Source organism: Notothenia rossii, assembly GCF_949606895.1.
Source record: "Notothenia rossii genome assembly, chromosome: 3".
Classification (NCBI taxonomy): Eukaryota; Metazoa; Chordata; class Actinopteri; order Perciformes; family Nototheniidae; genus Notothenia; species Notothenia rossii.
In genome coordinates this window covers 52,393,832-52,404,186 of record NC_136901.1, presented here as the reverse complement: position 1 = coordinate 52,404,186, position 10,355 = coordinate 52,393,832, and the positions used below count along the sequence as shown (strand labels likewise).

The 10,355-nt window shown below is 43.2% G+C and overlaps 1 protein-coding gene across 4 annotated transcripts; it reads right to left on the bottom strand.

The window, feature by feature from the left end:
* Nucleotides 1-1,887: 1,887 nt before the first annotated feature.
* On the bottom strand, nt 1,888-8,941 carry LOC307034402 (uncharacterized protein). Of its 4 annotated transcripts, none has more exons than XM_079673244.1 (3): nt 8,487-8,941; nt 7,575-7,637; nt 1,888-5,785 (listed from the first exon to the last, which is right to left on the bottom strand). In XM_079673244.1, exon 3 carries the CDS (start codon nt 4,606-4,608, stop codon nt 2,899-2,901), a length of 1,710 nt encoding a protein of 569 aa, XP_079529370.1. In that variant the 5' UTR covers nt 4,609-5,785; nt 7,575-7,637; nt 8,487-8,941; the 3' UTR covers nt 1,888-2,898. The 4 variants fall into 4 exon arrangements, with proteins under 4 accessions (XP_079529370.1, XP_079529371.1, XP_079529372.1 ...); XM_079673245.1 differs by lacking the exons at nt 7,575-7,637; nt 8,487-8,941 and adding exons at nt 7,257-7,313; nt 7,415-7,459; XM_079673246.1 differs by lacking the exons at nt 7,575-7,637; nt 8,487-8,941 and adding an exon at nt 7,415-7,451 and having other exon boundaries at nt 1,888-5,789.
* Nucleotides 8,942-10,355: the final 1,414 nt, after the last annotated feature.

Genomic DNA, 10,355 nt, shown 5'->3' with positions numbered 1-10,355 from the left:
TTAAATCTCAGTTCATAGTCACCCAGAGAGTATGTCTAAAAAAAGTTAGTTTTATTTCGGCCATCTGTTCTTGATTTATAAATTGTTTGTTTTTTTGGCGCCCCCTATAGTCCAACATGAAAATGCTTTGGTGTGCCTATTCCCCAACATAGATTGAAAGTATCCACCAACATTTGTGGTGAATGGATACATTGTTGATGAGTTATGAGCATTTCTTTCTAAGACATAGGTTTTGATTAATGGCGGCCATATTTATTACCTGAACATGCTCATTTCATATGTTAATGTGTGTGACCCTCCACCGATGCTGTATTCTAAGATTGGTGTTGATAAAACCGAAATTGAAATTTAGGATAATATTTCACTGTTTTTAACATTATGCTAATAAAAAAAAAATCAAAGTAGGCGGAGCTAAGGGGTTCAAGAGGACTTTAAGTAGAACAGGTCCACCCGGATAAGTGTGGAAAATGTCAGGTCCATCCGACTTACTATGTACATTTTTCAAAAATGTTTTACATATAGGTGGTGCGAGCGAGCATGTTGGAATTTTTTAACCCATCGACTCCGGAATGTCGAATTTTTCACCTGTCCTGCCGTCTGTGCAAAATGTTGCTGCATGAATGGCGTCGTAAAGCCCTCAAATTCAGGATTTAGCAGCAGAGGAATAATAATAAGAATTGTGCGAATAACAATAGGCCTTCGCACACTTCGTGCTCAGGCCCTAATAATAATAATTCCACCAATAACAATAGGTTTCCTCGCACTTTGTGCGAGGACGCCGTCGGTTCCTAGCACATTGTGCTCGGGCCCTAATAATTCCACCAATAACAATAGGTTCCTCGCACTTCGTGCTAGGACGCCGTTGGGTCCTAGCGCTCCGTGCTCGGGCCCTAATAATAATAATAATATTAGTAATAAGCTTTATATTTGTATAGCACCTATTACAAGAATTGTAGCCGAACTCGCTTCACAACAATTACAATAGACAGATTAGTATAACATGACAGGATAAAAGCAATGTACGGGAGCAGCTATATTTCAACAAATATCCACAACGATTAATACATGAAGACTTGTGACTCAGACTTGGACTCTTCTTTACATTACATTTATTTTTTTTCTTAGGCGACTTGGACTCGGACTCGAACACAGGATCTGCATGCCCCCCCCCCCCCGGAGATTAAAAACAAAAACTAACCTGCAATTCAGGGTAGTTGAGTAGACTGGATATATGTTTGGTGCTGACTGCCTTAAGGGCCCTTAATTTGATCTGATGACAGCGCATTTGGTGGGAGACCAACGTTGTACCCTTTTGATTAGTGTTTAAGCACAAAGATAATTATTATATTATATTACTGTAAAACAACTTGCATGCTATGGATATATTACGTGTCAGATACTCCTGTCATTGATCTTGACCAAGGCACCTCAGAATTAGAGTTGGTCCCATGGCTACCACTGCTCCTACATAGTTAGGGTAAATGCAGAGGACACATTTTCCCACTGGGTGCAAGTGCAACTTCAACTTCACACTCACAATACCTATAAATCTACTGGGAATTCATCCATTAAATGTTGAAACAAAACCTCACAAAACATTGAACATGAATCCTCTCTAGTCAAGTCCATTTTAATTCAAGTGCAAGAACATGGATTAAACAAATATACTATTTACAAAATCTGAAAATAATACATATATGATATACAAATACAAATAAACAGTTTTATTCAATGGCTACCAACCCAATTCTCCCCTATACTGTAGTATCTCATAGGATCTTCCAAAGAGTTTCATAATCATGTTTTTTAATGACAACTTTCCGGGCTCTTGCTCTCAGATCATTAGCCAAGCTATGACTTTGAAGCCAAGACTTGACATAAACTTCTGGTTTGAACATCTGTAGTGGAGGGCCAACACACTTGATGAAAAGCAAGGCTGACATACTTTTTACCTCTAGCGTGCTTCTAGTTGTGGTTAAAATGTTCATCTGACTGAACCCACGCTCACACTCAGCTGTGGAGATGACCAGTGTGTTCACTGCTTGAAGGAGGGGTTTTAGCTCTTCTGGTGCTTGTGGTGTCATTTCATCAACAGTTTTGAGTTTCACTATTACGTCCTAACTAGGGGAAGAGGAATGCAACACACACCAGTATGGAATTGGTATTAATTATAAGTGTTTATTTAAAACAGCTGTAAACAAAATAGCAGGCAAACAGCCTGAAACAAACAAAGGAGCCAAAAGGGCACAGGTTGACAAATAACCAACTAAAGGAGGACTCTAAAAAGGGAGTCTAAAGACATACAGGGAAAATAAATACTATACTAAATAAAGAACAAAACAAAACCTCACTCTAAAAGTGGTACAACTAACACAGAGAATCTATACAACACCACAACTAAACTACAGGCAACCGTCACCGAATCCTAAACTATTCTAAACACTAACTAAGCTACTCTACACTCTAACTAACCACACAAGTTTAACCCCAGAACAGAGAGCAAGTAGCGAGAGGCATCTGTCCACATACAGAGCCTCCAGAATGAGGATTGTCCCCAAGCTTTGTAGTCATCTCCAGAAGGTGTGCGCCGGCTGTGCGCTGCGATTGGAGTGCGTCGGGCCCGGCGTGCTCCAATCGCAATCTTCAGGAGGCGGACCAGGAGATGGGAGCCAATACCGGGAGGGCAACCGCACAGCTCATTTACATAGAACACACAGCTGAAAACACTCAGACGATCAGGAAGGCAGCAGCCGTAACACTCCCCCCCTTAAGACACAAACCCACAGGTTTTGTGAACCCAAGCACTCTAACGAAATTCCTACTAACACACATTCATCACAAACTCAACCTGACACACTAACATCACAAACTCAACCTGGACACACTAACATCTCAAACTCAACCTGGACAAGCATTGGCCAACACATTCTCTGAACCCTTTAATGACGGGTGTCTACTGCTGTAGTCCCGCACAATCAGAGCCCATTGCATGAGCCGCTGGTTGTGCTTGGACACGCTGGGGCAGAATATGAATGGATCGTAACAGCTAAACATCACAATTGGCCAAAGGCTGGGTCCAACATCAATCTTTGCATGTTGTAGAGCCAACACTAACACTAAGATCCGATACACGAGCTGACGCTCTCGGGTTACCGGGAGTGTCGAGAAGTCTAGAGGCTTGTCTGAGCCGGCGTGTTGCGCCAGTCTCGCGACATCCTCACGAGGGGGAGGGGGAGCCACAATTTCTGGCTTCTCCTCAGACACAGCTTCATCTGAAGGCACAGGCACAATCACAGGATCAGATAATGAAACATAAGTGTCACGTTTACTTGCCTGTGCGGGTGCGTGTGTAGCCAGGCCAATGCCTTTAGGCGGGGATACATTCTGCCGCAGTTCCTTACGTTTCAGAGCTGCACAGTTGGCAATGACATGTCCAGGTTTATGACAGTAAAAACACTCTCTCTTTTCTCTGCTTACATTATACACATTTGCTGGCTGAGTAAATGGTGCGGCTGACACACGGCGGGATCTCTCCGTAGAGACAGGGGAAAACACAGTTTTATGCATCAGCACATACTCATCAGCTAACACAGCAGCAGCAGAGAGAGAGTTTACCCTTTGTTTGTTCACGTACTCCGCAATGCGATCAGGCAAACACTTCTTAAACTCCTCCAACATGATCAATTCTCTCAGAGAAGAATAATCCGTAGCATTACATGAAGCAATCCACTTAGCAAAACACATTCCCTTTTTCCTAGCGAACTCTACGTGCGTTTGATCAGGACTCTTCCTATCGTGTCTAAACTTTTGCCGGTAAGCTTCAGGAACTAACTCATACACTCTGAGGATGGCACCTTTTACTGAGTCATACTGCAGGCTGTCCTCTAACGTGAGAGCCACAACTGCTTCCCGAGCTTTTCCATGTAATTTGCACGTTACCATCAGAGCCCAAACTTCAACCGGCCACCGCAATGCTGTAGCAATGCTCTCGAATGCGCCACAATAGGCATCCACCTCAGTCTCACAGAATGTTGGCACTAGCGAAATATGGTTACTCACGTCAAAGGCAGGTGGAGGAGGTGGAGATGGCCAGTTTCTTCCGGCAGAGTCAAAAGCACCGGATGCGCGCAGTTGGGAGTCTAGCTCCAGCCGACGAATCCGTATCTGGACTTCCTTATCTGCCTCAATTTTCTTTAGCTCCAACTGAAACTGCCTGTCTTGCTCCCTGTCTTTTGCTTCCAACTGAAGTCGGGCGAGGCGGACTTTAAGTTTATTCCCTTCCCGGGAATCTGTACTACCAACCGGAGAGGGTGGACATTTACGAGGCGGCCTGAGCAGTGCTTCACACGGCTCGCCCCCCTCGCTGCCACTACCCTCTGGTTTAGCACGGTCATTTGGCACAGTGAGCTCAGCTTGTGCAGGCCGCACCAGAAAACCCCTTTCCACCAACTCATCCACCACCAGAGCCTTTAACTCTTTTTTTAACAATTGTTTTGCCACTGGGAGACCGAAATGTTGCGCTATCTCATATAAGTCGTTTCTACGACACTGAACTAACTGCTCATGAGAAGGACAGACCAAAAACGACTCCAAATCAAAAGTTGCCATACTCAGCTTAAACTGCACCCAAACCTTACCAAATTGTTTTTAGCTATACACAACCACTTATAACCCCAGGAAAGTAGTTAATATCCCGGACGAGCCCCCATGTATGTTACGTCCTAACTAGGGGAAGAGGAATGCAACACACACCAGTATGGAATTGGTATTAATTATAAGTGTTTATTTAAAACAGCTGTAAACAAAATAGCAGGCAAACAGCCTGAAACAAACAAAGGAGCCAAAAGGGCACAGGTTGACAAATAACCAACTAAAGGAGGACTCTAAAAAGGGAATCTAAAGACATACAGGGAAAATAAATACTATACTAAATAAAGAACAAAACAAAACCTCACTCTAAAAGTGGTACAACTAACACAGAGAATCTATACAACACCACAACTAAACTACAGGCAACCGTCACCGAATCCTAAACTATTCTAAACACTAACTAAGCTACTCTACACTCTAACTAACCACACAAGTTTAACCCCAGAACAGAGAGCAAGTAGCGAGAGGCATCTGTCCACATACAGAGCCTCCAGAATGAGGATTGTCCCCAAGCTTTGTAGTCATCTCCAGCAGGTGTGCGCCGGCTGTGCGCTGCGATTGGAGTGCGTCGGGCCCGGCGTGCTCCAATCGCAATCTTCAGGAGGCGGACCAGGAGATGGGAGCCAATACCGGGAGGGCAACCGCACAGCTCATTTACATAGAACACACAGCTGAAAACACTCAGACGATCAGGAAGGCAGCAGCCGTAACATTCACCATATCAACATATTCCCTCATTCCTCTCTGAATTTGTCTGCCATCATCAAGCTTGAAAAAGGAGCAGAGTTCCTGTATTTCCTTTTCGGCATAACGAACACCACACACATATGGCCAGTTTGATGGCTGCAGCACTTTGACATTGTCAAGAAAGCTCTGGTACTCTTCTTTGCTTCTCTGTTTTCCAGGCAGTGATCCCATTCTTGTCTCAATTTTAGCAGCCAAAGCATGAAAAAAATGTTGGTGGTTTATTTCTCTGCTGTGTCTTAAATTATTTGTTAGTGGCACCCCTTTGAATAGCTTCAAACCGATTGCAGTCTGAGCCACTTCTGCCGCTGGTCCAGGCTGCTCTGCCATGGACTTCAACACACGGACCTGCCGACTGAGTATTGCTACAGCCTTGGGGAGCGTCATGTTTCTGTCTTGAAGAGAGAGAGAGAATTCAGACAACTCTTCTAAAGCATCATACATGATTCCAAGATTGTGCACAAAGGTGACATTAGAAAGGCGATCTATTAAACCACTGAACATGCATTTCTCTGTTGAACTTCTTTTAGGATCAACTGAGGCATTGGAAAAGTGCTTGTGGATTGCAGGGTACTGCTGCCATACAGCTTTAATGGTCCTGTAACTGGATGCCACCCATCTAGTGCTGAGAATTCTCCCTATGTTCAGACACTGTAAAGCAAGTTCCTCACAACATTCAGTGAGCTCACGGCGGTTTTTGGCCGATGCATGATAGAGACTGTACACTTTGTCAAAGAAAAACTGGAAGTCATTCATCCCTACAGTTTCTTCAACAGCATCTCCAACACTCAGCTCAAGACGGTGGTTCATGCAGTGCCACACCATTACGTTTGGAAACTTTTCTACGATTTTGGTTGCAACACCTGCTTTACTTCCAAGCATTACAGAAGCTCCATCTGATGCAAAGCAAACAAAGCGTTCACTCAGAATAGCTTCAGAGAAGCCACGATGTGACAGATTTTTCATTAGAGCTTGATAGATTTCACCTGCATTGGTAGCAGAAAGCTCAACTAGATCCAAGAAGAATGTTAGGGGCTCTTCACTCATCCCTAAGCTCGCTCTAATATAAATGATCAATACTGAGTTTTTACTGTCAGTTGTAGCTTCATCTATCATAACAGAAAGTTTTGTTCCACTTTGAAGGACCTTTCCAACTACTCTCTTTCGCATTTCATTTGCTATGTGTTGGCTGATTGTTGCACAGGAATAGTCTGAATGTAAAGTTATTCCCATGTCTAGTCCATTCAAGACTTGCAGATCAATATCGGACGGTAGATCTGTGAAAGGCCTTCCAGATTTCACAATCTTGTAAACTGTACGAAATACCCTATCAGTAGTTAAGAAGTGATCCCTTTGCATTTCAGAAGTCAATGTTTCCAATGTCTTTTCTTTTGCTTTTTCCATGGTTTTCTCAGCTGCTTGGTGATAGTCTGACATTTTATGCTTGTGTATTTTCTTACGAAGAGACTGCAGCTGTGCTGCTCGGTTTGTACCATAGGCTGTAACCTTAACGTTGGACCACTCCTCAGCAATATGCAACTGGCTGCTCCCACCTGTACTTGGCCCAACCACTTTCATTTTCTGGCAGGTTAGGCAGCCAAGTTTTTTGCTTTGACATATTAGCCATGGATAATACTTTTTTTTCTCCCTGAACTTGGTAGATGTCCAGCATTCAGGGATATCTTGCTCATTATCTCCCTGGTTATTTTGGTCAGAATCATCGACACTATCTCGCCCTGCTTCTGCCTCCTCCTCTCTTCTTTTTTCTACCACAAAAACATAACATCTATGTTAAAACCCCACTTGGTAAGATACATTTCCCCTCTTCGAAAAAGAAAAGTGTCTATTTAGAATTATCAAACCTGTTCCTTCTCCAGCTCTAGGCTCCTCTGCTTCTGCCTCCTCCTCTCTTCTTTTTTCTACCACAAAAACATAAAATCTGTTAAAACCCCCCCTTGGTAGGATTAGCTACATTTCCCCCTCTTCGAAAAAGAAAAGTGTCTATTTAGAAATATCAAACCTGTTCCTTCTGCAGCTCTAGGCTCCTCTGCTTCTGCCTCCTCCTCTCTTCTTTTTTCTACCACAAAAACATAACATCTATGTTAAAACCCCCCCTTGGTAGGATTAGCTACATTTCCCCCTCTTCGAAAAAGAAAAGTGTCTATTTAGAAATATCAAACCTGTTCCTTCTCCAGCTCTAGTCTCCTCTGCTCTCCTTCCTGCTTCCTCGCCATGATTATCCTCTATATGAAGAAAACAACGGCATTGTGGTTTTGTTAGAATGAGCAGACAGTGAAGTAGGCCTACTGTCAAGTTGTGTTTTTTTTTCATATAAAATAAGAGCGATGACATTCAACCACCAGAAGCCGCTATCACACGATTCGGAGGCATGCATCACATTTAAAGCTTTTTAAGTAATACATTTTGGTCGCTCACAGTGACTAAAGGTGCAATTTTCACACTTAATTTATATTATATGATCTCACTAAAATGAATGGAAAGCTTATCAAACAAAGTGCTTAAATCACTAGTGGATACATGATCATCGAATTGATACACAAAATCAGCCTAAAGATCCTCCAGGAACCTTAATTCAAATGGGTTCTTTCGGAACCAGTTTTCATACTGAAGAATCCCAAACTTGGACTATCTACCATCCTTAACTGAACTTCACCGGCTGTTTCAGGAACCGTCAACGACACCTGTTCTTCTCTGTGTTCTTCTGCCCCTGTCGTCTCTGCTTGTACACTAGCTTGCTCTGCCTCATCCTAAATTACATTTAATTTTTTTCCCCGACTGAACATGTCTAGGCTAGTTAAGTGTGTTGCTTATGCGGTCGCCTAAGCAGTAAAGAGCTTTGGGAAACCCTGCGAGATATTCCATGTGAAAAATAAATCAAATCTGACATTAACTTTGTGAATATAAGAAAGGTCTAACCTGACGTTGGTTACTATAGCAGCTAGTACTAGCTGCCTGGCGTTAGGCTAGTTAACAAGAAAAAAAACGTAAGCTCCCAAACTATAACTCTGTTGTTATCGCCTCTGTCCAGAGATTACACATTTGGTGACATATCAAAAGTATTCTTGACTTACCTTCAGTGGTACTTTTTGTCCTCTTAAAGCCGAAGTAGTCCCTCAGGTCAAGCTGTCCTTGTCGCTTACTGGCCATGATGCTTGCACAGGCTGCGCTGCTATCGTTGACGCTGACTGACTTGACATCAATTTCGTGATCGTGATATGTGCACGAGCCCCTCGTCAACAGTATTTTAGCGGCTAAAATAATGTGGACGAGGGGCACGTGATGTGCACATATAAAATGTAGAATGTTGAAAATTAAACATTGGCAATATTTCCACATTAATTGATCAAATAACAGGGGATGGGAAGGGGGGATGGCCGTTTCATAAGGGGGATGGTTTTGACCATTTTAATACCTAAGGGGGATGCCATCCCCCCCCCATCCCCCCTCAACTCGACTACTGGTGGCATGACCACCAAAACAGAAAGATATGGACACAAGTTGTGTGCAAATGTATTTAGTTTCCTATCCATGTGAACATGATTTAAGTAGAGGGTGGACCTAACCTCCTCTAGGGGGTCCGGGGGGAATGCTCCACCGGGAAGATTTTTAAATGTCAAAGTTAAAAGCATCAATCTGGTGCACTTTGAGAGCGACATGAAGAGATCTATGGATATATCTCAACACCCATATGAAACAGCAGATTTTATTTTTCTTTATGGATATTTTACAAATCACTCCTCTTTTAAACTGTATTCTTGTGTAACCAACAACTTGGTTTTACTGTCATATAGTATGTTATACTTTTTTACTTTATTCTCTTATTTTTTATAACTATAATGATCATATAAAGATGCGCCTTTACCTCACTGGTTGTAGAAAAAGCTTCTTATATTTGTTAGCATAGCTAGCTAACCAGATGCTAATAACAACAAAGTTATTGACTGTATGATCAGTATGACAGATGAACAGATCGCCACTGGGCTTTCAACTAAAGACACAGCCACGCAAAATATGCGGCATGTGTACGGCTCCTTATGGGTACTGACAGTGCCGGAGCGGCGTTTTGGTGCTCTCCGTCAGAACTGCACCCCTGTCAGACGAGACATATACCACATGATGACACGTTAGGCTCGTGTTGTGTTCAAGGACCCTGACCTTGGCAAGGAAAAAAAAAAAATTCCCACTAAACCATGCATCCTCAAGGTCCGGATCCGGACCGAACGACAACTGTCTCTGGACTCTGAGCAAAATTATACTTTTTATCTTTGTTATCTTTGAGACAACGCAACGAGTCAAAATTCTCCGCTATGTCCACTGCAAACAGCGCTCTGTCTGTCTGTCTGTGTGAGTCTGTCAACGCATTGGTCCAATCACATTCAGCATCCCGTTAGCGGGTTTTTTCCCCCACCACCAACAGTCTGCGAATCAGAGGCACAGTAGGGCGGGTCTTCCCGGAATGCGGGTGGGAAAAATGTGTGTTTAAAAAAAAAAAAAAAGTCAGAGCGAGAGTTAACAGCTCATCTAGTTGCATCTGTACTGTAGCTATTAGCCTAGTTCCCGGGACCCCGGGGTGGCAACTGCCACCCTAAAAATAGGCCTTGCCACCCCAGCTGCCACCCCAGTTGGCAGCTTTGTTTTGAAAGAAAAGTTGTGGCTCATCGGACATTTATGAGAGAACGTCTCTAATGTCCGAGTGCAAGTGAATGCAGCACAAGACGCATGTCTTGTAACGCACGTCAACCCATGGCACGAGCGTTGACATATGATTGGCGGCGATTTCTTTTGAAAGGTACGGCGCAAAACGAGAAGCCAAGTACTGAAGGAATGAGGTATTTGCGGTCTACAATGACAGAGAAGAGACTGTCAAGTTTGGCTGTACTCAGCATTGAATCAAAACGCACTAAAGCTTTGGATCTTACAAATGTTGTGAGGCGTTTTGC